We start from the raw sequence: 26,530 nt of genomic DNA on the forward strand, positions 1-26,530 counted from the left end.
CTTCCATGCTCCTCATATATGTTTTCTTTCTTGTTTCCTTTTATAATTCAAATATTTTCTACTTATAAAATGACATATACTTGTCTGGGTGAAGTTATTAAATGAATTCATTTGAAGACTTTGTGTTCCTCTTACAGCAGGAGAGTGCATAAATAAAGTGTGTTTGGCATTGTAAGATAAATTATTTTTCAGTAAAATTGTAAAATAATTAGAATGGCAGGAGACACTAAGCAAAGTAGGATTGTCAGGAAAAAAAGGAGTGTGAGCCCAAAATATATAAATAGTAATTCTTGGTAGCTTCAGTGTACAAATCTCAGTTACATACTTATGTGTGCCTTTGAAGAAAAACTTCAGGGGGATGTCAGAAGATGGAAGGCATTAATTTCCTCCACTCTTCTTCTCACACTATCAATTTTTTTCTAAGAATTTTAAAATCAAAATCATCTGTTTTATGGTATGTGATGTCAGAAAATGAAAAAAAGATACTGATAGAAGAGCTGTGATATTGGTTTATTGTGCATAGGTTTAGGAAGTGAGAGGTTGGTTTGACATTGATGATGGTATGATATTTAAACAACTGGTTATGCAAAGATGATGAAAAAGGTGGTGGTAAGAGTGTGTGAAAGGAGTGGGAAAATGGGAAAGTTGAAGATTGAATGAATAATAGAGATGGGGAAAGGACAAAAGGAAGAGAAAGAGAAAGAGAAATGAGGGATGCATACATAATGAACAAAGCAGGACGGCAAGGAAAATGACTTTGGTGTTGACTTTAACAGTCAATTTCAGATTACTAGCCTCTGTTCATTGCTCAATCATTCTCTCTTTCTTATTTTTCCATTTTCATCACCTCACACTTTTAACCATTCACCCTTATTTCCTATGCACACAACACTCATTCTTTGGATCCCACTTTCTTATTTCTATACTTCCATTCCAATTTTCATACTATTTTCAATCTCACAACCTATTTTCCAGGGAGAGAGAGAGATCATTGATTACTCTAACTTTAAAAGGAAGTTGTGGACACTCAATAATGTTAGTTTTGGAATTGTATAACATTCAAAACTTGGAAATGGGTAAGTTATAAAGATGTATGCTATGGTGGTCTATAATGAAACCAGATCTCCCATTCATCTATGATTCAGCTATGATGCTACCTCCATCTATGTTGTTTTAGGACACCCCAAATAAAATGAATGCTGGTATATATATATATATATATGCATCAATAAACTAAAAGAAAAGTGATACATAGATGAATCATAAGATGTTTTAGTCATTTCCTAACATGTGGATATGGCATATTATGATTGTGATTCAGGAGGGAAACACACCATAGGATACCCCTATCTTTCTACTTTCTTAGCAGACAAAACTAAACTTTCACTCACTTTACAGTAAAATTTACCTTTTTTTATCAAAATAAGATTAAAAAAGTTGGTGGGTTGTTATCTTTCTCACCTTGGCATGAATCCAGCTTTCAAAAGCTATGAAATTGGGTATAATATATTATAGTGGGGTAGTGCTAAATAGAAGGGTTTTAGTAGGACTATTATTGATAATGAAAAAGCACAAGTTTTGACCTTAGGATTAAACAAATATTTAGCCTTTAATTATTTGGATATTGGAAGATGTGTTTTGGGGTTTTTCACTTTATGTGTTTAAGGAAAGGACATGAGGAATGATGAGAGAGAGAGAGAGAGAAAGGATTGATTGAAGAAATGGACGGCCAGGATGGACTGTAGTGACACGTGTACAGTGCAGATCCGTCCATCCATCCATCAAGTTGTATTAAGTATCTGGTAGGGACCACCTCACCGAATCATAATAATAATAATGCAATGAAAATAAAGTGCCACGCGCTTCACGTGCTCCAATCATATGGCTCCCAAGTGCGGGTTTGGTTTGGAGCAAAGCAAGTGTGATTTCTCAACAGTGGCGCGCGTGGTCGTGAAACTCATGGGACAATGATTCTCTTCTAGCACTCTTCCACTGCTTTTATGTTTTTTCTGCTGAACACTTTCCCACAGCATAACATGTCGAATAAAATAATACAAATTATATAAAAAAAAATTAATATAAAAATCAAATATGTCAGTAACAATTTTTTATTTAATGAAATTTATTGAAATACAAATTCTTGTTAATAATTTAATAAATGTGGAAAGGTTATTACAGAGTTTGTCCTTAACACTTATTTCTCTGAGAGAGTGAGGGCTAAATAAATTTATTGTAAAAAATGCATTAGATATAATATATTAATTATAAAATATAATCCATAAACGTAAGTACAAGTAATAAGTCTGTTTTTATTTTTAAATATTTTAAAAACAAAAGAAAGTAAATAATTAATTATTTCAACTACGCTGTTTTTTGACGTTGAATTGTGTTGTCCCTAACTTTTAACAAATTCTCTCAATCAATAAAAGAAAATATTAAAAAATTAACATATTTAATTTTTTATTTTCTAAGTATACATAATAATTATTAAAAATTATGTTTTATTTTAAGTTATTTAAAAAAAAAAACTCTACATGCACTATCCTATGCAACATTTTAATTATTATTTACTTGAAAAATTTATTTTCTGTGAAGTCAAGCACTCTTCCAATCTTAAAATAAACAAATTATTTTTAATAAATAAAATTGATTTTTTTATATTTTAATCAAGTGACATACACTTATTTTATTTTATTTAAAAGTGTAATATTCACAAAACTTAATGAAAGAAATGAAAAAATTTAGAAAAATTAAAGTAGGATACAATTTGTTTTTCTATAACGAATATGTTTTTAATTTATTGAGTAAAACACTAACCATATTGAGTTTTCACATATGCTAAAAATTGAATACAAAATCTCAATTTCAAACAGGAGAACAAATTTTCTATAAATTAAATCAATCAATTTTTTTGTTCGTGAATAAGTCTTTAAGTTTTATATTCAAAATTTTAATATTAATTTGGCCATTTACTAAAAACAGAAGAAGATAAACGTCATCAATTAAAAACATAAAAATGATAAATGTTGATTTAAAAACAGGAGAATGTAGAGGGTTATTCTGATAAAAAAAAATATGTATGTATGTTAAAAACAATGGAGAAGCTAAATATATATATATATATATATATATATATATATGTGTGTGTGTGTATATATGTATGTGTATATATATGTATGTTATATGTATGTGTATATATACTGCTTGAAGAAAAAGAACTGAAACCCTGGCATTAGATGAAGGAGAATTTGAAAGAGTAGCATCCCATCAGTGCTTCAAAGATATATGCACACTTCAAATTTGAATGACCATGTCACTTTAAATACAGCATGATTTGTATGAAATGTTTAGGAAGGAGTAGAATCCTACAATATACAGTAATTTTCTGTGTAATGTGGTCCACTTTGCTGATTTTTATCTGCCAGTGGTTAGTGACTTAACTCTCTGCGTCTGAATTCTCAAGTCACGTGTGCAACCTATCGCATCAGTTACATAATATTTGTCCTGCAGCAATAAACAGCACACAGATATAGCAAACCAAACAAATTGATCAACTTTTAGCAGAAGTGAAAGTGGAAGGTGGTGAGGAGTTGCTCATATGCTGAATAACTATTTGCACAGTAAAGTATAAAATGAATACAGGCTTTGATGACAAAACCAGTTTGTGTTCTCACTTGTCCTCACCAATGCCAGAATAACTGACCATGACAACCTTATTGTTCTTTTCTGTCTTGCACCTGGTCCCCTTTTTCCAGGGGTAAAAGAGATAACATCCACAACCTGCGCATATACCATTATACCAATCAGCTTGGCTTAAATGACAATACATTATGCAGGTTCACCAGGCATTAACTCGTTACCAGAAGTTTTGGTTGATCAAATAGTGATTCATTGATTTCATAATGTCCCTCATACTAATAAAAAAAAAGACACTCTGGATAAAGGATAAAGTACCAGAAATAAGTTGAGCATCAGAAAACATTAGTCATCACAATCCCAATACCCTTAACAGTGTCTTAAGTCCTAACTTCACCACAGAAAGAGATAACAGACGTACACAAATTTTTACTCCCCAAGTTTAGTGCTTTTATATGACAAATGAGATCAACTGGTTATGAAACTTGATCATCCGCTAGAATAACACAGAACCATTTAGAACCATAACAATATAACCTTCAAGGTTATCAAACTCTAGGGTTAACTCGTAAACCCTTACGAGTTTAAGGGTCAGCGGAGGGTTGACGAGTCGACTCGGAAGTAAACTCGTTTTTTAGTAAACTCGGAGTTGACTCGGTCAAACTCGGTCAAACTCGCGAGTTTAAGGCCGAGTCACCGAGTTGCGAAAAAATGGCCCAAAACAGTGTGTTCCATTGTGATTAGGGTTTCTTTCACGCTCACGGTGCCATCTTCCTCACTGCCGTCAAGCCTCCTCGTTGCAGCGCACTGTGCCGCTCGTCGCACCTCGCCGCGAATCGTCGTCGTACCTCGCCGCACATCGTCGTCGCACCTCCTGCTGCTCTTCGCAACTCGCCGCGCATGTACATGTTGTTGCTGCGGTGGATTTTTAGGGTTGGGACAGATTGGGTTTGGGTTTAGGGTTAGGGTTGTTTAAATTAGGTTTGGACTTTTTAAATTGGGCTGGGTTTTTCAATTTGGCTTGGGGCAGATTGGATTTTTTTAAAACATTTAATGGAGGCATTAGATGAATGAGACTTTTAACCTCGATAACATTTGTATTGCTTTAGTTTTTGTTGGTGTATGAACTTATTTATTTCAATATTATGGAAATTGTATCATGAATTATTTTTTTGTTAAATTTTTTATGTAAAGTAGACTCTTACGAGTCTACGAGTCGGGTTTACGAGTCGAGTTTACTGGACTCCCACGAGTCTAAGTAGACTCTCGAGTCTGATAACCTTGATAACCTTAGACAATTCCTTAGATAAATAATAACCACAATTTTAATAGAGTTCCAAACAATTCGACTAGCACCATTTTCCATCTATAGCACACTGAAGATTTCTATCAAAAAATAATATATACTTTTAACATATATTTTCAACTGAAAAATCCATGTATTTAGAGGCAGCAACAAAGAAGAGGGGAAGGAAATGTATGGTTACTAACAAGAATTTGGCAACCTCAAATTGGTCAAATTAACACAGAAAAATGCAATTTTCATCATCATTGAAACAACTAGCACTTACCAGAGCAAGTAGTGCCCTTAATTATCATATAAAATCATTAGGCAATGTTCACCTTTTGGGTCTACTTGCCTAGTAGCTAAGTTTAGTAATGCAATGTCTAGAACAAAGGGATAAGCATTGAAGAACTTACGACACTTTGTCTGCAACATAAAATATTGGAAGTCTTTCCACTCCAGCAGCTCTCCACTTGTGTTTTTCGAAGGATATTTCTTGCTCAGACTCTGACCCAGTTGCAGTTAGAACAAACTGAAATATACAATGTATGTTTCTAGTTCACTATATAGTTTATTCATGATATAGTTAACATGATATTTTAGTTTTGAATATCAAAAGGAAATGCAAAATGCATAAAAAAGTGCAGGATAAAGAACGAACTAGAAGGGAAATAAACAACATAATTACCATACCAGTGGGAAAAGTATAGCCATAATCCCATAACTAACTAGGGGAGAGAAAAAGAATATGGCCAAAACACATGGGCTCCCTGCAGGGACATAAATTACATATTAACTCAAACATCATACGAATCATAAGATAAAGTACTGGACCATATATAATACAAAAAAATTGTTCCAATGTAGTTCATCATTCTTCAAGATGATAGAATTAAGAATGAATTTTAAACTTCAACAGCTAAGGAGACAATTTCAATATGAATTATATGGATTGTGCTTACTAACTTCCCACACCACATTGTTGAAATTCTCCAAACCTCATCCATACTCCCTTAGTCATCATCCTTCCACCAACAACCAATAACTTTGTCACTTACACGTGTTACAGAAACTGATTATGATTTATCTTTTACTAGAAAACACAAAAAAGGAACTGTTCTTCCTCCTAAGCTTAGTATTATAAGCTGTTTTTTATCCCATAAAATCAATCAAAGGAAATCCTCATGATCTAACATATGAAATTCTCTAGCTAAGATGATTTGTTAAATTCTCACAATTACTGCCAGTTGACTTCAAGTATACTAACCAAAACCAGCAAAAAATGGCCAGTAAGACTCAAAGTAGTCCAGCCTTCTGTCGAGAGCCACTTCATTGAAGTTCCATTTGTACCTATTAAAAAAACATATTTAATGAGCCGTGATTGAAAGAGGTCAATTAATAAAGACATCAAGTAATAGATGAAATTATGGACCACATACTCGAAGCAGTAATATGCATACATCCAGGAAAGGAGTAAAAAATTAATCAGCTTGCCTATGTATGGTACAAAACCTGTTGCATAGACCTGCATTTAACATCAAAAATAGCATATATAAGGATAACACCAAGGACAATCGATTTTACTGCATATCAAGGCATGTATATATATATATATATATATATATTATCCTATACTCAAGGAAACTGAAATTGTAATGATTTTAATACCTCAAGAAAAAAAACACTCAAAAGGAGTATCGAGTACACCTGCTGTCCTATTCCAATCATGACCCTGAATTAAGTAAACACAGTAGCTGACCTTTACACCATTTACCCCGAAAAGAACAGATATCAAATAGAAAATAAGAAAAAACATTGCTCTATGAAGTAACTATTAATTAGAACTTTACCCTCCCAGACCAGAGGGTCCTTTTACATTTTGTACAGTTGGTGAGTTGTTTTGGCTTGAGCCTTTCTCTACAGTAAGCTTAGATCTTCCCATTGCAGCATACCCATACTTGGCAATGTCATTGTACCTAAAAACATTCTATTAGCAATTCAGATAGGAATAAATCCCATCTATCTTAGGGAGACTGGTATATTCAGCACAGCAAGAAACAGGAAAAAACAAATATAAAAACAAGAGCAAGAGCTTCCAACTGTGGGGAAACCTCCTAGCCTTGCAAATTTTTCCTCTAGACATCCAACCTAATGGATTTCCACTCTAGTTTGATAGACAATGACTTGCAAAGGAGTAAACATGAAGAAGGATGACAAACCACACGAAATGAGTAATGTTTGATTCACATGCCGGGCCATGTCGGGCACACGGAAATGCCATCTCAGAAATATGTGCATCTTAGGTTCCTGATGCTACTCGTCAAGGAACTTAATTTGTCCAAATGATCATTCAACCAAACTATTAGTTCCTTCAATTTCAAGCCACAATTTTGCAACAATGTCTATTGATTGGAGAGTGGATTTAATAGCCACCACATAAGCCTCAATCAAGTCAATGGCATCAATTCTATGGATAGCCATGCAAGTGATTTACATCTTACCACAAACCTCTAGATGAAAGCACCTAGTAATGAAGAAACCTCCAATTGAAGCTTCGGGTAGAAAACTCTAAAACAACCTCATCCCTTCTACATGATCACTCTTCCATATAAGAACTTCATAAACTATAATTTCCGACAAGAATTCCATCCCAGCACTGATTTTGGATAAGCAATTTATAATATTTATTTGGGAGGATTGTATATATGGATATAGGATGGGATTGAAAGGCTATAATATTTCTACTTTTTGGTGTTGTTTTCGTCTTTGGAGAATATCTACTCCCTCTAAAAGCACTTTGTTTATTTTACCTGGTTGATGAAAATTCCATCACATATACAAATATGAAAAAACTTGACCACGAACACAAACAACAAAGGGCAACCCAACATATAGAACATGAAAATAAAGACGCAAGACAGATGATTACAAAGAAAACATTACCAAATTGTGCTAAGAACTATGCTGAACACGTATAATGGGTAAAACCAGAGAACCTGCAGGGAACAAAAAGAAGGACAATCTCAACAGATTAAATGGAAAAACAATTCAATTGCACAGTTTTTTCTTGTGCAAACTAGATACATAAAAATATCTAAAATGCATTGCATCAAAAGCAAATGAAAAAATCCTATCATGAATTATGCAACTAGCATTTCAAACATTGACTTTTGAAATTTCATATTTCCATTAGACCTTCCACGCTTTTCTCATCAATAGATTCTGCAAATGTTAGTTTGGCAATTATGTAAACATTCAAGGCAAGGCTTGTCAAAGTTGCATTAGTTCAGGATAATCAGTAGATCTTTCAAATAATATAAATACTGAAAACTGAAAATTCATGCGTGTTATAATGGAAAACAAAATCAACTTGGAAAGAAACACAACAAAGTACTTTGTATGGTAAAATGTGCACTTTAAAAAGAGTATATTTCATACTTACATAACAGAGCTGAATGAGTGCAAGACGTAAGAAAGAATAAAATTTCAAAGTGCCACCTAAGTCACACAGTTCATGAGAAACAAACTGTGAGCATTGACCAGGTAATATCCACCACAATGCAGGGATCACAACCGACTTTAGGGCGAATATACTGCACAAAAATGTAAAGATTTTCAAATTATTATACAAGTAGAATTTAGATTCGTAACTTGTGCAGGACAATCCATAGATGACAAAAAGATGCAGGTATCAATCCATAAATGTCAATCAGATTTATTCCACTCATTATATCAAAAGTATACATAATCCAATTCTTTGCAGCAAATTCTTATTCAATGTGTTAAAATAAATTGAAGCTAGTTCAATTATTTCAAAGAGCAAAGCAGTTTTAAGAGACAAACAGATCTCCTTTTGCAGACCTTAGCCCCTCCAAAACCCACTCAGCCGAGCACAAACAGCTAGCTTACCAACAACTCAAATTGAGACGTATATTCCAGGGAATTGGAGAAAAAGATTGATTTTGTTGAAAGGCTGATATCAAAAGGATTGTCAATCAAATATTTCAGTTCCCAAAATTCGGTGTGCCCAATTAATGCCTATTTGAAAATATCATAAACAACATATGAACAGACAGAGTGGAATGATAAACTCTAACTATGTAATCCTCAAAGCCTGAAAGCACCATGAACTCTACGGTTGAGAAGTGAATGAAAAACAGATATTTTTAATTTTTCACACTGAATAATATATTTTTGTGAAAACTGCTGAAGACTCAATCAAGAGGAGCAAAATGGTACTCACACAACACCAGTATATAAATGTTTGACAACCATTTTCCATAACAAAGGAGACTAAAAACTTAAAATTGAAGTAAATTGTTGAGTCCAACCCTCAAAACTCTCCTATTTCTCCATTCCTTATGAAGAACCATGCAACAACAACCCTCCTGGTTATCTACCTGTGCCCCCAACAACCCAATATAGTAAATTGATCACACTCACAACACAAGAAAAGACATGTAACAAAGGTTGTCTGACATCCATTGGATTCCAAAATTTGACTTCTGAGTACAGAGTTATGGTATTAGGTGTTGATTTTTTGTTAAAATGGATAAAAGGGTGTGTGGAGAAAAGAAAATTGCATGTGATTGATGGGAAAAAAAAATACCTTCCTAAGAAAATGAAACCATTTAAGAGGAAACACTGGCCAGTACGCATCAAAAGGTTGTTGGACCTCATACAGAGAAGAACAACGCGATGAAGACAACAAGCTTCTCCTAAGCCTTCAAACCAAAGAGAAGCAGCCATCTTCACTTTGCCGCTCACTTCCATTCTCTGTTTCTGCAAACAAACCAAACAAAGCAATCGCAAACACTCTTCACAGCCCTTTTACTTCATCACGCTAAGTTTTTTTTTTTTTTTCTGTTCTTCCGTTGAATTTTTTTTCTATTTTTATTATATTAGATTTTACAATAACTTTATTTTATAATTGGCATTTGTTTCAACTTACCATCTTATAATTCAATATCACATTTTTTAAAATATTATACTCGGAATACTATATTTAGGAACATTTTAAATTAGTTTTTATCAAAAAAATTAAATTTTTTTACAATATTTCTCCTAAAAGTAAAAGATATTCAGAAATATTTTCTTATAACTGCTTAACAAACATAGATTTTGAAATTATAATGAATATTATGGAAAAAATTTGAAACGAACATTTCTTACTTTATATATATATATATATATATATATATATTTATAATGACTATTTAAGTTAGAATACAATATTTCTATTATAGATCAATTTTTAAAAACACGTTAATTTAATTTTAAAATAAAGGTAGAAAATAATAAAGAATGATTAAAAGGCTCAAATATAAAATAAAGATAAAAAATGTTATTATAGTTTTTAATGTAAAAAATAGAAGTTGCTAATTCACATAAGCTAAGATGATAGTTATATTAGAATTCTTTTAATAAACTTGTAATTATAGAATTAAGTTGTGGGCACGTGCCTCTCAACGACATCATTAATTTTAATTAAATTAGTTTTTATTTTGTTCTTGAATTTATCTGCAATAATTAATAAAGATAGTACTATATACACAAAAAAGAATTAAATTACTCTAATTTATTTTCCTCACTTAAAGATTTCACTATCATCTACCAGACTTCTTTCCGTTAAACTTTAATTTAAAAATAAATAAAAAACCAATATTTCAACTTAATAAAAAATTAAAAACTAACTTTGAAATATAAATAGTTAATATAAACTAATAAAACGTCACAAAAGATAATCACGGTCCTTTAAAAAATTGTGAGAGTAAAACTCTTTAAAATTTCAAAACCATCAGTAATTTAACATATAAGTTGTTTATATATATATATATATATATATATATATATAAATAAGAGGTATTGTGAATTGCATGTGATTTTTTTTTTCAAACTCAAGCTTAACAAAAATGTATTGATTTTATTTTAGTAAAACGACAAAAAAAAAGTCTATATATTTAATTTTAATTGAATTAAGCTTAAAATTCATTTTTTACATAAATTCAAGTTGATACTCTCAACATAAAAAAAAAAAAATTGTTAACATTTCATAGTATATAAATTAAATACAAACTTCATATTTAAACCAATTTTATAAAATTAATTAGACTTAAAATCTACTTGTTTTATAAAACAGTTATTTATAAAAGATTTAAACTACTTTAAATATATTTTTGTACAATCATTCGTTTTACTAACTTTTCTATATTCTCATTTTGTTCTTTTGTAACAAATAAAGTGTGTTACGATTCCAGGGTTTCTTTTTTAATCTTTGTTGACAGACATTACTCTGAAATATCTTGTAGTTTCTTGAAAATTCACAAGAAACTCCTATTTCTTGCAGTAACTAGTTCAAAATACACTGTACATCTGTAAAGAAAAATACTATAGTTAAAAAAGAATAACAGAAGTACTGTTTATATTATCATTTGAGTACCATTTTACCATGCATAGTGCTGAATGTATATATATATGAACTGAAATGTAAAACAATGAGGCAGGCAATCTACATATCCTGATTTCCATATTCAGCTGGAGTTCAAATGGCAGCAGCAGACAGTGATAATAACATTGCAATGCTGTCCAGTTCAAAATTTGATGATGAATATTTTCATTCAAGTGAGGTACACTATATATAATCAATGTGCAGAAAATTACACTGGGGTTTGTCTTGGGTGGGTATGGAGGAGAGTAGAGGAGTATGCAAGGCAAGATCATAAAGCATAATCATCAGGAGGCCAAAAGAAGATTGATAGGAAACTCTCATTCTTCGACTCCAACTGTATCAGGAAAAAAATATGACTGGGAGGGAGGGAAATAATCAGTAAAATACAGACGACCTTGGCAAAATCCCTCCCAAGTGCCTCAAGCTCATTCAGAAAAGCAACATGTTGTTATACAACAAATATTATCATGTTGATCTCATCGACTCTTGCCGTCTAAGAGGAATGCCTTCACCACCATCAAACCCATCCTCTTCTGAATGCTTAGGAAGTCTAATAGATATAGATGTCTGTAAACCTGCACATAAAATTATTATTAATAAAACACGTCTGAAGACTTCCAAGGCCCTATATGAAGAAGTACTTCTGAGCAGCAGTGATAGATCATACCATCAGCCATATCCTTGGTTTTGTGCAGAAGAAAAGTTCCTGAAAGAATGGTCACAAACCCACATATTTCTGTGATAACTTGTGTTGGGCTTTGCCTATCCCAGTCCTGACATCAAATTCAATTCACAAAGGTTAGCTTTCAAAATATGGCAGACTGGACAGACATTGATGTGCAAGAAACAATTGAACTGGTGTCTTGAACATCAGTTGCATGACAATTAAAGTGATGAAATTAAATATTTGCATTGCCGCATGCTTATTAAGGGAAGCAACAAAAGTTGTTTCACAACCTATTGAATCTACACTCACGTGTGTTCATAAAAGCATCTACCTCGCACTTCATTTGCAAGCAGTTTATCAGAGGTAGGGTATAGGCAAATAAAACTATGTTGACATAGTTAACAACCAGTATACAAATATCGTCGAAGATCATGTGACAACACCAAATTAAAATTATATTAAGCATTTGTGATGCACCAACACATTCATCAGGCCAGCAATCAATGTCAAGGACGTTTTAGACACAGATACATTCAGATACACTTAAAACAAGTATCTGCGGAGTGTCAGCAATTAGAAAAAAAAGAGCTTAATTCTTTCCACACTAACGGATTGGTTACACACTCCATCCAACCAGTGTCATAATACTCTATATCATAAATCATATCTATATTATTGACTCCTAAATCCTTCGTAAAGGTTTCCACCACAGTTTTTCTTGGTCACTCTGCATTTGGAAAGGAGATTGGGCTTTCCTACCATTTGATCTATTATCCTCCTTATTGAGGCTTCTACAAGTTTCCTTCGTACATTCCTAAACCTTAACATACTAGCAAGTAGTCTAATGACAATTGACAAAACTCTAGCATAAATCTCAACAATCAGAAGGCTGAAATGCCTCCAACTTTCAAAGAGCCAATAAAAAAGAATTTGAAGAACAAGGCAAAAGCAAAAAAGAATTCTGAAGTCTGAGCTTCTCTGCCTGTATCATTAATATATTTCATAATGGTGCGCGCTACTTTACAGTCACAATGAAAACAAATGGAATTTTAAACAAACAATAATGTGGTGTAGAAAGAAAGATACTTAAAACTCAAATGATGAAGAAAGCTTTAAAACACATTATACAATATAAACCAATCCTGATTATTATAAACACAATTTATAAAATCTTAAAGCAAAGCAATGAAGTGCTGTCCAACTATACCTGTTAAGCAACAAAACTTACCTTGAACATAATAACACTGGCCACAATGGTAAATGTTGTGAACATGACATAATATATAGGAGATACCACAGCCGTATTAAAAGTATCCAGTGCCTGATTGCAGAAATGAAAAAATATATATATATATCAAATGAATGATAAAGCAGAAAGAACTATTCATCAAACCCCAAAAAATGAGATGAAGATACATAAAAATAATTGCATAATATTAGTAAGTAGCAGAACCAACCACAACAAAATACATCCAGGACCATGAAAACATATAATTTTATCCTAATACCGCAAGCCATGCAAAAAAATGAACTTGTTCTTATTATAAACCATTCAGATACCTAAACCCAAAGTTGTCAAACTCGGAGTCTACGTAAACTCTTGGAGCTTCTGTAGACTCAACTCGTAAACTCGTAAAAGGTTTACCTAATATAAAAATAATATTAAAAACCTATTAATGACATATTCCCATAACATAATAGTCTTAGGAAAAAAATCAACATTTCAACTTTATAATAAAAAAAAGTAGCATTTACAAAAAATAAAGTCTGATAGAACATTAGTGCTAAATGAGATCGAACCATTTAAATGACCAAATCATAAATAAATTTGCACACACATAAGTTACTAATGTGAACATTTTGAAAAGGATGTAATTTCACCAAATCATTTGAGCTTTGGTAAAACACTATAGCTATGGGATCAATCGGGGCTAGGGTGGGGGTCAAAAATTACATTAATTTTTAAACTCGTTGACTCTCACTTCTTAACTTGAGTTATGTGAGTTTACATGAGTTTAACAAACTGTCCTGAATTTATCTAGAAAAGAGTTTGATAGCAAGTTAATTCATTTTCTCTACCTATAATAATAAAATCACGAGTCTAAGTGTTATCTCGAGTTTGACAACCATGCCTTAACCTTCCTTTATTTGCATTTGTTATTTCTAATAAATTCAGCCAATAATAAATAGTGTGTTATTGACACTTCTCCCAGTCTTAAATTATAAAATTCAACACACTTGCGTTGTCAGACCTTCTTCCTATCTTATTACCCACCTGCAAGCCATTTGAATATTGATTAACATGTCAATTTCAATTCACTAATATACTGATTCAAGAAAAATCATGAGAACTGTTCCTCTTCCATAATCAATAATGCAAAACATGAGCTTAGAGGAATTTATAGTGGAACTACCATAGCAAAATATATTCAATGAGTAATTGTTAATGTATTCACTATTTCTACTTTCCAGATTAATGTTTTCCTTGCTTTTTGTACTAATTAAAATTCCTTGTTATGTTAATAAAGTTACTTTGTGACCAACCACTCATTCTTATCATATTTCTTCTAAAAGAATGACAGATACACGTTATATTCTCACTCGTAAAAAGCCAAAGTTTCTATGTGCATAAATATTCTAACTCCAGATGTGGATCCACTTCAAAATGAAGGATGATTTTCAATTTCCAACAGTCTGCATGCTACAAAGATGAAACTCGGGAGCTTAGCTTCAGGGTTTTCCCAAAAATATTAAAAGACAATGAATTCTTGGCCAACTGATAAACACACTTCTCTTTTTTACCTTGTTGATCTTCCTCCCGATTTAGCTGTCAATTTTCCTATCAAACTTGGGGACTTTCTTATCATTTAAATGCAACCATTTTACATATTCCCCTACTTTACATATTTGATACTATTTATTCACTAAACAGTGGATGTGACGAACTATGTTCCTTATGTTTAAACAATGGGATAAAATTTTCAATCAATTACAGTTGTTTACTTAGAGATCACAAGGGCATGTGCAATGGTAACATGTTGAAAGTTAAAAAGATTTACACAACAAATCATGGTTCAAGAATCATATCATGCATAAGTCGGATGAGAAGATAAATAACCAACACTTGGACGATTTTATACTCTTCTCAACACAAGGAAGAAAAGTTTACATGCATAAAATGTTTAAAAATCAAAAGCCATTTAAAAAAACATTAAATACATGATACTTTCACAGATTTCACTTAATGATAATTTAAATTCAATTAAACCATTATGTATATGATGCTGGTTGACGAAAAGAAGTACACTACAAAAGTTGAGTGTTGGCTAAAAGAGCATAATAGTACACCAAATAAAAAATACATCAGGGAACTAACAAGAAAAACAATTGTACCTTGTTTAAATAATTCATTTGGGTAAGAACACAAAATGTTACAACTAGAGTGAATGCCCAAGTCTGAGGGAAAATTAGCTGATTCATCCCATTAAGTGTTAACTTTATGGCAATTCCAAGAGCTTTCACACTCATAACCTGTTGAAGGAAAACCTTACAATACAAATACAGGGGGGGATAACAAGGAGAAAAACTATTAGAACGTCATTAACAATGAGATAATGAGACATACCGTTAGAGAGCCTACAAGGGAACAAACACCAATATAAACCATTATGTGTGTCTGCCCATAGAGAGGAATGAAGTGGAAGATAAGGATAAAAGTAGCTGTTATAACTGAAGCTGCATACAAGAGAAAAGCTGCAGAAGAATGATCACATTCTTGGTTAGTCATTCAATATAACATTTATTGAGTACAGGGACTGATATGTCACGTAGGAACATGGTTACCTGGCTCCATAGCAAGAGCCCACACTTCTGCCACAGATTCAATTTCCCGTTCTTGAGGTGCATGCAAAACAATAGTCGTAGATCCCACAACACACAAAACACAACCAAGAATTCCAAAAATATGTAGCCTCTCCCGTAAAATAATATGAGCAAGAGCAGCACTGCAAGAAAATATCACAAGTTAGAATTTACCAATAGTCAAGCAAGAATTTGAAGCTAATTTGTACCGTGCCTGATAATAATGCTGAGAGCACCAAGCGGAGTGACCAATATAGCTGGAGCAAATGCATAAGCGGCAAAATTGGCAATCTCTCCTACAATCACTGTTGACATTGCAGATATTTTAGAAAAAATTGAAACTACTTAAATATAATAGGCAGCTTGCATCAATAAATTGTGCATGAAATTTTGTTAACATCTTTAAATGGCCTGTTGTCCATGATGAAATATTCCCTTGGAAAATGTGTGAAGCAAAAGAAAAAGGAAAGAAAAGATCAAGTTAGACTGACTAGATGGAAGGTACAAGCTTTAGCAATCTTTATTTATTTTGTGCATAAATTTGGGTTATAAGTTCCAGAAAATGGAAGGCAAAAACACATATCAATGTTCTTTGGATTTGTTAAGATTCTGAACAAAACTCAATCTAAATTTATAAAAGTAAAGTAACAACATTACTTTCTGCATTTTTAAAGTAACTGTGAGCTCAACAAAAATATAAAAAAAAAAGTGGGAACTCGGGGGATACACTTAGGAAAGGAAAAATCAGCTATACATTCAATTCTTTAGTGCTATCAAAACCAGAAAAATAGTGTATTACTCACTTGTTATCATTCCTACCCACCAAAGTGGCTCATACAAGTAAGAATAACCTCCACTTCCTGTCAGATAAACTTGAATAGTCAGTCACCATTGCACATGATCCATCAAGGAGTCAATGAAGCAAACAAATAGAAACTAGTAACAGCACGATAACATGAGTGCACTGACTTGTACTATAACCATCCTAACAGAAAGAGCAGATGCCAGAGACACAGAAACCTATACAGCAACTAATTGTAGATTAAATAATTCAAAAGAAAAACATAAGCACGCTAGTAAACAAACAAATCTAAGGCTGAAGCAATAGAGTTGACACGCCTCCATTTCATTTAAATATTAAAAAAATGTATCTACTACAGAAGAAGAATAAAATATTTCCCTACAGATAAGTAGCAAGGCAACAACAACATGAAAATGTTTAACTAGTAGACGATTATTCCACCGTATTTCTAACATTTAAAGCAGGAACTCAGGTCACACAAACTCCATTTTCAGAGTGAAAGTGAACACACCGCTAAAACAATCTAGATCTCACGCCACTCACTTCATCCCCAGCAGCACAAGAAAAGAATTGTTTAAACAACCAAAAAAAAAAAACTCCAAGAAATGAGCACACAAAAATGTCCCCTTTCCCTGCAAGCCCGTCTGAAAAATTTAAAAATATCACCCGGTGTGCTTATTCTACATCTATTTGTTGTCAAACGAGACGAAATCATATAAAAAAAAAAAACCTGGCAACGCAACACAATGCAACACAACGAATCGAGTTTAAACTTGAAGAGATTTCATTTCAGACAATTGAAGTCAGGTAGCCAAGAGAAACAAAGAAAAACCGCCAGATCCCCAGAAAATTTAACCTAAACCATTCCGTACACTAAACCAAACAAGTGAAAAAAAAGCAAAAACGCAGAGATCAGTGAAGCAGGAGAAACAAGCAGCAGTTAAAACGAAAGGCAGCAACAAGCAAGAACAGTAGAAAAAGTAAAACGAAACGAAATGCAATCGACGGTGAGGAACGAAGGATACCGGCCCTGATTCCACTGGCACCAGCCTTCTTCAAACCCTTCTTTTTGACAATGAAGCTGGCGCCGATGAAGAAGCTGGAGGAGAGAGCGAGGCATAAACCCTTAATGTTGTCGGAGGACATGCCCTCGCGCCAGCTGGAAGCCGAAGAAGTGGCCATGGCGGAAGAAGAAGAAGAAGAAGAAGCGATGGAAAACCCTAGAACGAGTGAGATCTTGTTACGGAGAAAGGGAAAATCGAAGAATCTAACCCTCAATAGGGTTTTCGTTGGTGGATACAGCTGTCACAAAGGTTCTCTCCCTCTGGATCGGAAAAATGCTTGCAATCGCAATTGCATAAGCATTACACATTCACAAAGTGGGAGAGAAATCGGAACAAAGATAAATAAAAAGTAGAACACAGTTTTTTACAGTGTGAGAGTGAGTGAGACTAACACACGCTCTTTCTTCTTCATTCGCTCTTCATCTTTACCAATTACTCTCTTTTCTTCTTCGCCTCCTTTTTCTTTCTCTTTTTTTTTATATATTATTATTATTATGGTTGCGATGTCTTCTCTGCAACAACCAACTCAGTACCATTCATTTCCGCATCAAAAATCATGCACTTTTTTTTTATTTTTCTGATTAAATTGAAAAACGATGAGAACTATGTTGAAAATTAATATTTTTTTACATAGTTTTTGCTGATTAATTCCAAGAAAAAAGAATTATAGGGTGTTGAAAAAGTTTTGCCGCCATTGCTTATTTTAGGATCCAACATTGTCGATCAGATCCATGCTGATTTTTTGGCATCGGTTCTTATGTTCATCACAAAATCAACTTCACTTTTGACTTAAATGAGTAAACTTAAAGGCTATAATGACAAGGTAACAAGTTCTTGGTGCACCCGAATTTTTCCCCTATCTTTAATTTCATTTTTATAGTTTTTTTTATTCATAATTATGTAATATCACGTGAGACTCGTACACTCCTCTTAAATGTAGGGGTGGCAAAGTGGGTCAGCCTGCTTGGTCCGCAAAAATGTGAACCGGATTGGTCTGCCTCGCAGAGTTATTGCGGGCTAGAATTCTCGACCCGTCACGCATAAGAGCTGACATGCGGATTTGCGGGTCAGTCCGTTTTTTTTTTTTTTTTTATATTTTGTTCTTAAAAATTTATCAAATTAAACCTATATATTTGTTCCTATCAAACCTAAATTCATTTTTCTTCCTTTTCAAACATAGTCCAACATCAAAACATTAAAATAAATATCAAATATCATTATTTTTCCACTTCCAAAACATTAATTCAAAAACATTAAACATAAACATCATTGACATTCTTCCATTTCAATAACATTGGATGTCGCCTTAGAAGAACTTTCATCCATTTTTTTTTTCTTGCGGGTTAGCGGGTTGTAAAGGTCAACCCGCTTTGCGTTTTTTACCAAAGGGTCGCGGGTCGACTCGTACGGTCCGCCCCGCTTTGTCATCTCTACTTAAATGGTGTGTTTGACACTCGTACGACACGTGTCGATGAAGTGTCAAATTCAAAAAGTATTGATTTGATTTTTGACTACTCTAACACGATTTTAACACAATTTTAAAAATGAAATATACATTAATTTTCTAAAAATAAGAAATAAATCATTTTGAATTAATTATTAGAAACCTCTTTCTCTTGAAAAAATATTAAAATATACTTGTACACATAATTTTTTATTATCAATTTATATAATTAACAATTATATAATATATAAATTTGTATTTCTTTATCCTATGTTTTAAAAATTACACGTATCTCTTTATTTATGTCTGTATTATCGTATCTTATATTTTAAAAAATTACATGTATCTCTTTATTTGTGTGTGTCCATGGTATAGATAATATTACCTTCACTTTTTTTTTTTTATCATGTACAAATCAATTTTCATTTTGTAGATCTTGTTTTTTAAGATGGTCCATATACCTAAATTGACTGACACGTGGCTATTTATTTCCTCTATCTACATCCTAACATCTGTTGTGAACCCTCCACCACACGAAATGTAACTTACTATTTTCACACTTTAATTATGTTATTAAATAATTTTGTACCTAATATATTTGTTGTAATTGAATTTTATACGTAATCCCTTATTATAATATTTGAGTCTTAAATTTTCGGATTTTAATTCAAATGGGAGCAACTACTTAATTTCAGATATGTTAGTATAATAATAAATTATCAAGATTGGAAACTAAAATGCTAAAAAAGAGTTTAAATCTAAAAATGGTTAGTGATCGAGTTGAGAAATTAAAAAATAATAAATAGTTAAATTTGCAGACTATACAAAATTATGGTAGATAAATTACAAAATTAATAATTTTTTTAATTTTAACAATTTCAAATATTTATATAAAAATAAATTACATTTATGGTATAGTTGTTACACAGTAGCATTGGTGCACAGCTGGACTTCCACACCAATCTATTAACGTTTAATAAAAAATAAAATAAAAATCCGGTGTTATTTTTATATTAGATTAAATATGTTTTTTTTCATAATTTTTTTTTCAATCTAAATTTTAGACTATCTAAATATTTTAAGTATGGAAATGATTATACCTTATTTATGTATAATAATTGTTAATTAAATATTGTTAGTTTTTTCAAAATTTAATCCAAATATTTGTATTTGAATTTATAAAATTCTAAATTAATTTTATAAAAAATATAGATTTAAATTTAGAATCTTATTAGATCTGGACTGGATTTATATTTATATTGAATTTTAAAAATTAGAACATTTAGATGAAATATGGATTAATATGTATACATGTAGGGAAATTTTTTAAACTCTGTTTTTTTATTATGTTATTTATTAATTGTGATGATAATATATTATATGAAAAACTATGATATTGAAGGATAATAGACTAATGTAAAAGATGAATTAAGAAGAAAAAAAATAGGAGAAAAAATGTATGTTAAAAAAGATGTTACAATTAGAATGAAACATCAACATATATTAATATTGTTTAATAATACTTACATATATACATTTTATTTTGTGTATTTAAAATTAAAATTAATATAAATATTTAAGATAATAAAGATCGACAACGTATGTTTATAAAATAGCTGATATATAGTAATATAATTATCTCAAGTATTTTTTCCATGATTTATTTTCTAATAATATGCTATTGACAATAATTTATTATTAGTAGTATTTTTCAAAAAAATTATTTTAGATTAACTAAAGATTAAAATATTTTATTATTTATAAATGAATGCAAACTTCATCTTATAAGTTAATATTATGATGAAATTGAGTTAAGCTTAAAGTTCATTTCTTAATATGATATTAGTCATTTTAAGTCTATCTTAACAAAAGTTTGTTAGATCCTAAGTAGTACAAATACTGATACGGCAAACACAAAAATACCTATAATTTGTAAAATGTAGGATACGATAACTATATATTATATAATTATGAATTATATAAATTAACAATCAAAATTTACGTGCACAAGTATCTTTAAGTTTTTTTAGTAAAAAAATATTTTTCATGACTGGCTTAAAAAATTTGTTCTTTATTTTTATAATTATAATGAAAATTTATACAACTATGTTAGATCTGTGCTAGAATTGTCATAAATCTAACAAATAATTTTTGACTTTGATACATTATCGATATATGTCATACTAAACTGATACATATTTTACGAGTATCATACTAACATATGTCCGATATGGAGATATCATTTAAGAGAAATATCTAAACCTAATAAGTTGGGCGTATCATGTGACACGTGTGTAACTTCACCTTACAAATATTAATTTTAATACTTGTTTACAAAAAAAAAAAAAATTATTTTTATAATCATAATAAAAATTTATACAACTGTGTTAGATTCATACTAAAATTGTCAAAAATTTAACAAATATTTTTTAAATTTAATACTTTATAATGTGTGTCATACGAAACTGATACGTATGATGCAAGATCAATACGCATTATGCAAGATCGATACGTGTGCTACAAATATTGTAATACATATGTATGAACATAAAAAAAAAAATAAAAATCTAAACCTAATAGGTTGGACCATGATGTCACACGTGGGTCTAAAGCTCACCTTAGCAATATTAATTTTAATACCTGTTTACAGAAAAAAAAAAAAAAAACAACGAATAAAAACAAAAGCGAGTTATAGCAATTAACAGTTTTATATAAAGCGAGTGGAGTAAAAGAAAAAATTTAGTAATGAAGAGTGTGAGAAAGTTTTGTCAGTGTGATTTGAAGTGAAGGCCCAAGAAGAGTACGTGGAGAACAATATCCGCACATTCTCTCAGTGTGTGTTGCCAGCGGCGGCGCGTGTGTTCATTTCGCTCTGCCAATCGCCATTATCTTCACAACCATGAATCTTCCTCTGCACGCTTCGTTTCCGCTCAGCTCCCGGAGCTGCTGCTGCCACGCCTCGCTTTCCGTGCCGCCGCCTCAGGCCGACCGGAAAGAGATCCGTCTCGGTTTGCCCAGCAAAGGTCGTATGTCCTCCGACACACTCGAACTTCTCAAGGTCAATCTCGTTCTTACTTTCTCATCGCATAATCGATTCGATTAGCCTCTCGTACTTATCGTGTTTAGGGCATTTTTATCTTCTTGTACTAACTCTCACTACTGTCTCTGTGAAGAATTGTCAATTGTCAGTGAAGCAGGTCAATCCTAGACAGTATGTTGCTGAAATTCCTCAGGTGTGTTGTGTGTTCTCCTTTTTTTTTGTTCCTTTGATGTGAAAAGTTCTGTAGTTTTCAGCTTCATAACCTAATGTTACCCTTCAATTTAGTTTGGTGGTAATTGACCATATATCCATTTTCTACTCTGCAGCTGTCAAACCTGGAAGTTTGGTTTCAGAGACCTAAAGACATTGTGAGAAAATTGTTATCCGGAGATCTTGACCTTGGAATTGTGGGACTGGATATCGTCAGTGAACATGGCCAGGTGGGCATTTGTATTCACATTTTTGCTGATTACTGTCGATCACGTTTTTTAATCTGGTTTCCTGCTTGAAATTACGAACATACAAAATCTGGATGATAAGGCCAGAAATAAGATTTAAAGAAAGTGGTCAATGTAGTTGATGACAATGAATCTATCATAAATTTATATATTTTTTTTTCGAAATAATTTTTGTCACTGATACTCCTCTTAATTGTTTGTCATTGGGTTTTACAAAAAGAAACAGATGAATTTTAATTTGAGTAAAAGGACAGAGGGAGTACCATTTTTTTAATGATTGTATGTGGCCTATTTAACTAGTGTATATATATCTCGGCTTTCCAGCTTGAAAGAAACTGCTTTTCCTAAGTTTAGCTGTAATTGCAGATTAATGCCCCACTGCATTTGTGTTTATCCTATAATTTTCTTTTGTCAGTGTAATGAAGATCTTATTATTGTCCATGAGGCTCTGGAGTACGGTGACTGTCGTTTATCCCTTGCGGTTAGTTTAAACTATGATGTTGTAAAACTTCTTGATTCTGGTTTTGTCATTGTTATGTACAATAAATTATCTGGAGCATCTTCTGTTTTTTCAGATTCCCCAATATGGAATATTTGAAAATGTAAATTCACTGGAGGAGCTTGCAAAAATGCCTCATTGGACAGAAGATAAGCCTCTAAGAGTTGCTACTGGATTCACCTACGTTAGTGTTTCAAGTTAAACTTTTTTGTTTCCGAGTATCATCTCTGTTAGAGTTTATACGGTTAGATTTTAAAAAGAGAACAAATGATCTAAATTTTGGATTTACTGTTCAGCTGGGGCCAAAATTTATGAATGAGAGTGGACTCAAGCATGTGACATTTTCAACTGCTGATGGGGCACTGGAGGCAGCTCCTGCGGTGAGAGATATTGTTTGTTTACTAGAATTCGTTCATTTAAAGTTTCTCATTATCAAGCATGTGACCTTTTCTGTGGTGTTATGACAATATTATCTTTTTGCTACTCCCAGCATGTTGGGGTTGGGGATAATCTTACTTGCTATAGTTGTTTATAGATAAGATAATATATCTTTGTTCTTTTGCTTAATGTACTAGTCTCGGAGCTGAAAATTACGATGTTTAAATTTCATATAAAGGATGAAAGACTGTTAAACTGCTTAAACATTGTAGCTGGCTAACTTCTGCAATATATGCATAGAGATGCCACTGATTTGCTTTTAATGAATTAAAATTATACATTTCTTGAATTTTTCCTAAAATTATGTTTTTCTACGAAAAAATATTATTATTTCTATATGCTTTTGTTGTTTCCCTTCTATGCTTAAGGTATATGGGGACCGGCATTCATCAAAGTGTCTAGTTTAAATGACAACATTACCATGTAAAGTATAAAATGAGGAGATGAGTGATGTCAATGATTTTTCTGCATATTCTGTCACAAGAAAATGAGGAAGGTTTTAAAAATTCTGCAGTGCTTTGTTGAATTGTGAAACTTGATCAAATTACCAATTTCTTCCCTCTGTGTGTGCGCATTCTGTTTTATCTTATAAGGTGTGGTGTGGGATGTGATCTGTGGTTAACTACTAGGCCAAAGGTCTGTTGGCATTGTACTGTACTGGGATGTTGTTTCTGTGGCAACATCCAATACTGTTATTTTCAATCAGAATTTTAACCATTTCATGGTGCAAATGACAAAATCTTTTGTAGAAATTATATCCGCTTTCCAGACAAAATCCTTACCCAATTTATTCCTCTGCTTTTGTTCTTAGGTCTTTGCATCTGAAATATAGTATCAATTACTGCATGTTCAATTTAGAAATGCTGCTGCCATATACGAGGGATGTGTTATTTATAATCTATGTAATGTTTTCTCTATTTAGATGGGGATAGCTGATGCTATCTTGGATCTTGTAAGTAGTGGGACCACACTGAGAGAAAACAACTTGAAGGAAATCAAAGGTGGAGTTGTTTTGGAAAGCCAGGTTAGCAATTGTTAACTTTTCCGACCTTGATTATTACAATTTGTTGGTTTTACAGTAAAAAAAGCTAGGCATGGGAAATCTGCTTCTGTATTCTCCATTGTTAGGCTGTCTTACTCTGACAATTGAACGCTCTTCAGGCTGTTCTTATTGCAAGCAGGAAATCAATGATCCAACGTAAAGGAGTACTTGAAGCAACACACGAGATGCTCGAGCGATTGGAAGCACATTTGAGGGCGATTGGGCAGTTCACGGTGCATAGTTTATGATTCTCAATCCCCCCTATCTCCACCATCGTCTGCCTTTATTTTCATTCCATTTTCTAATGCTTGTCTTGACAGGTTACTGCAAACATGAGGGGAAACAGTGCAGAGGAAGTGGCTGAGAGAATACTGAGTCAGCCATCATTAGCTGGTTTGCAGGTGTGATATGAATGAAGTATTTGCTTATCTTTCTTCTGCGTTAGCATAAACCGAGGGCTTTGTTATTATGACGTCTTTTGTTACAACTCTTTCCCAATTGTAAGATACGCACTTGATTGTCTGTCTGCAGGGACCCACTGTAAGTCCTGTTTTCTGCAAGCGTGATGGGAAGGTAACTGCAGACTATTATGCCATAGTCATATGCGTGCCTAAGAAGGCATTGTACAAGTCTATACAACAACTGAGAGCGGTGAGTTTTAGAACTAATGAAATTATTATCATTTTTCAAACTGGTGTGAAGATATTTGTTAGCTTGTGGGGTAAAACATACGAGAAAATTATGAGATGAAGGTAGAATGCGTGGTGGTGGCTTGAATGATTGATTCCAGTTATCATTGGCTAGCCACCAACTGCAAGTTTCACCAGAAAATTCTTGTACATTTTTTAAAGCTTCTGCTTATCATGTGGCATTGTATTTGAACAAACTACAATGCTTGCTAATTTCTTGTTCATCTATGATTCTCATGATTTTCTGTTGGCTACATTGCAACAGATTGGAGGCAGTGGAGTTCTTATATCACCCTTGACCTATATTTTCGATGAAGAAACTCCGAGATGGCGTCAGCTCCTATCTGAACTTGGGCTGTAGCCATTTATTACCAATTCATGGAGTCATTAGTGGATGTTTCGTTTTTCAGATTCTGCAAAAGCAGAAGAACATTGAATCCATGGTGAAAGCTGCAAAAGACAAGTATACCGAAATGGAGGACTAGATAACTGAAAATGAGTTTTAGCTTGTTATTCATTTATAGCGGAAACCTTTTATAGATTGAAAATTTTGTAGCAAACCTGCATCTTCTATCTATTTTTTGTTCTCTTCATGACATTGGTAATGACTAGAATAGTGGCTCTGTGGGACTTAAGTTTAACTGCTGTGGGACTTTGCTTCAGTGTTGTAATCTTAATCCTTTTATTTGTGACCTTAATTGCTGCCCAAACTATCTAGTGACCCAAGAAATTTGTCTTAACCAATAATTTTTTACCAGTTTTGCTATTTGTGCTTTAATATTGACATCTAAACAAATTAAACTTAATTTTTTAAATGTAAAGTCACACAATTAAATATTATACAATAATCCTCAATGGCAAAAGAATTTGGTAAAAAATCACTGGCAATTTTCTTTATAAATTTCATACGTTTTTATAATTTATCAAAAGATTCTCTTAATCATCTCAAAATATTTAGTGATTTTTAAAATGATACTAATATTTAAAAATAGCTTTGTTTTGTAACTTAAGCCATTTATACAAATTATAAAGCATATATTAAATTACATTTATTTTGTAATGAATTTTAAATATAGCATAATTTATATATCATTTTTATTGAAAGTTAATTGTATAAAATAAATAGTTATCTTAAATATCATTGTAGAAAAAATAAG

General features: G+C 32.2%; 3 protein-coding genes across 4 annotated transcripts; 1 reads left to right on the forward strand and 2 right to left on the reverse strand.

Moving 5' to 3' along the window:
• Nucleotides 1-3,204: 3,204 nt before the first annotated feature.
• On the reverse strand, nucleotides 3,205-9,769 carry LOC137832895 (protein EI24 homolog). 2 transcript variants are annotated; one of them, XM_068641287.1, is made up of 11 exons: nucleotides 9,531-9,769; nucleotides 8,364-8,514; nucleotides 7,865-7,917; nucleotides 6,772-6,897; nucleotides 6,590-6,653; nucleotides 6,361-6,446; nucleotides 6,189-6,271; nucleotides 5,615-5,691; nucleotides 5,338-5,453; nucleotides 3,685-3,780; nucleotides 3,205-3,504 (listed from the first exon to the last, which is right to left on the reverse strand). In XM_068641287.1, exons 1-10 carry the CDS (start codon nucleotides 9,692-9,694, stop codon nucleotides 3,714-3,716), a joined length of 987 nt encoding a protein of 328 aa, XP_068497388.1. In that variant the 5' UTR covers nucleotides 9,695-9,769; the 3' UTR covers nucleotides 3,205-3,504; nucleotides 3,685-3,713. The 2 variants fall into 2 exon arrangements, with proteins under 2 accessions (XP_068497388.1, XP_068497387.1); XM_068641286.1 differs by having other exon boundaries at nucleotides 3,675-3,780; nucleotides 9,531-9,768.
• A 1,661-nt stretch (nucleotides 9,770-11,430) lies between these two features.
• On the reverse strand, nucleotides 11,431-18,537 carry LOC137832908 (probable magnesium transporter NIPA4). The gene is made up of 9 exons (XM_068641301.1): nucleotides 17,725-18,537; nucleotides 16,701-16,757; nucleotides 16,112-16,202; nucleotides 15,880-16,040; nucleotides 15,662-15,789; nucleotides 15,430-15,567; nucleotides 13,265-13,357; nucleotides 12,037-12,142; nucleotides 11,431-11,944 (listed from the first exon to the last, which is right to left on the reverse strand). Exons 1-9 carry the CDS (start codon nucleotides 17,879-17,881, stop codon nucleotides 11,835-11,837), a joined length of 1,041 nt encoding a protein of 346 aa, XP_068497402.1. The 5' UTR covers nucleotides 17,882-18,537; the 3' UTR covers nucleotides 11,431-11,834.
• Nucleotides 18,538-21,916: 3,379 nt separating this feature from the next.
• Nucleotides 21,917-26,071, forward strand: LOC137832896 (ATP phosphoribosyltransferase 2, chloroplastic-like). The gene is made up of 11 exons (XM_068641289.1): nucleotides 21,917-22,265; nucleotides 22,381-22,440; nucleotides 22,574-22,687; nucleotides 23,121-23,186; nucleotides 23,281-23,388; nucleotides 23,501-23,584; nucleotides 24,565-24,666; nucleotides 24,804-24,917; nucleotides 25,005-25,085; nucleotides 25,216-25,335; nucleotides 25,639-26,071. Exons 1-11 carry the CDS (start codon nucleotides 22,107-22,109, stop codon nucleotides 25,732-25,734), a joined length of 1,104 nt encoding a protein of 367 aa, XP_068497390.1. The 5' UTR covers nucleotides 21,917-22,106; the 3' UTR covers nucleotides 25,735-26,071.
• The last annotated feature ends 459 nt before the right edge of the window (nucleotides 26,072-26,530 follow it).

Source organism: Phaseolus vulgaris, chromosome 6 (genome assembly GCF_000499845.2).
Source record: "Phaseolus vulgaris cultivar G19833 chromosome 6, P. vulgaris v2.0, whole genome shotgun sequence".
NCBI classification, from domain to species: Eukaryota; Viridiplantae; Streptophyta; class Magnoliopsida; order Fabales; family Fabaceae; genus Phaseolus; species Phaseolus vulgaris.

Bases quoted from the DNA above. Each gene is read 5' to 3' on its own strand.
- LOC137832895 (XM_068641287.1), bottom strand. From the start codon at position 9,694: ATGGAAGTGAGCGGCAAAGTGAAGATGGCTGCTTCTCTTTGGTTTGAA. The intron at 5,692-6,188 runs GTTAGTATACTT...ATGTCCCTGCAG, and splicing joins GCCATTTTTTGCTGGTTTTG to GGAGCCCATGTGTTTTGGCC. The intron at 3,781-5,337 runs GTAAGTTCTTCA...GTATATGCGCAG, and splicing joins TATGTTGCAGACAAAGTGTC to GTTGTGGATGTTATCTCTTT.
- LOC137832896 (XM_068641289.1), top strand. From the start codon at position 22,107: ATGAATCTTCCTCTGCACGCTTCGTTTCCGCTCAGCTCCCGGAGCTGC. The intron at 22,441-22,573 runs GTGTGTTGTGTG...TCTACTCTGCAG, and splicing joins ATGTTGCTGAAATTCCTCAG to CTGTCAAACCTGGAAGTTTG. The intron at 23,389-23,500 runs GTTAGTGTTTCA...TTTACTGTTCAG, and splicing joins TTGCTACTGGATTCACCTAC to CTGGGGCCAAAATTTATGAA.
- LOC137832908 (XM_068641301.1), bottom strand. From the start codon at position 17,881: ATGGCCACTTCTTCGGCTTCCAGCTGGCGCGAGGGCATGTCCTCCGAC. The intron at 15,790-15,879 runs GTAACCATGTTC...ATTCTTCTGCAG, and splicing joins GGCTCTTGCTATGGAGCCAG to CTTTTCTCTTGTATGCAGCT. The intron at 13,358-15,429 runs GTACAATTGTTT...TTCTGCAATCAG, and splicing joins AAATGAATTATTTAAACAAG to GCACTGGATACTTTTAATAC.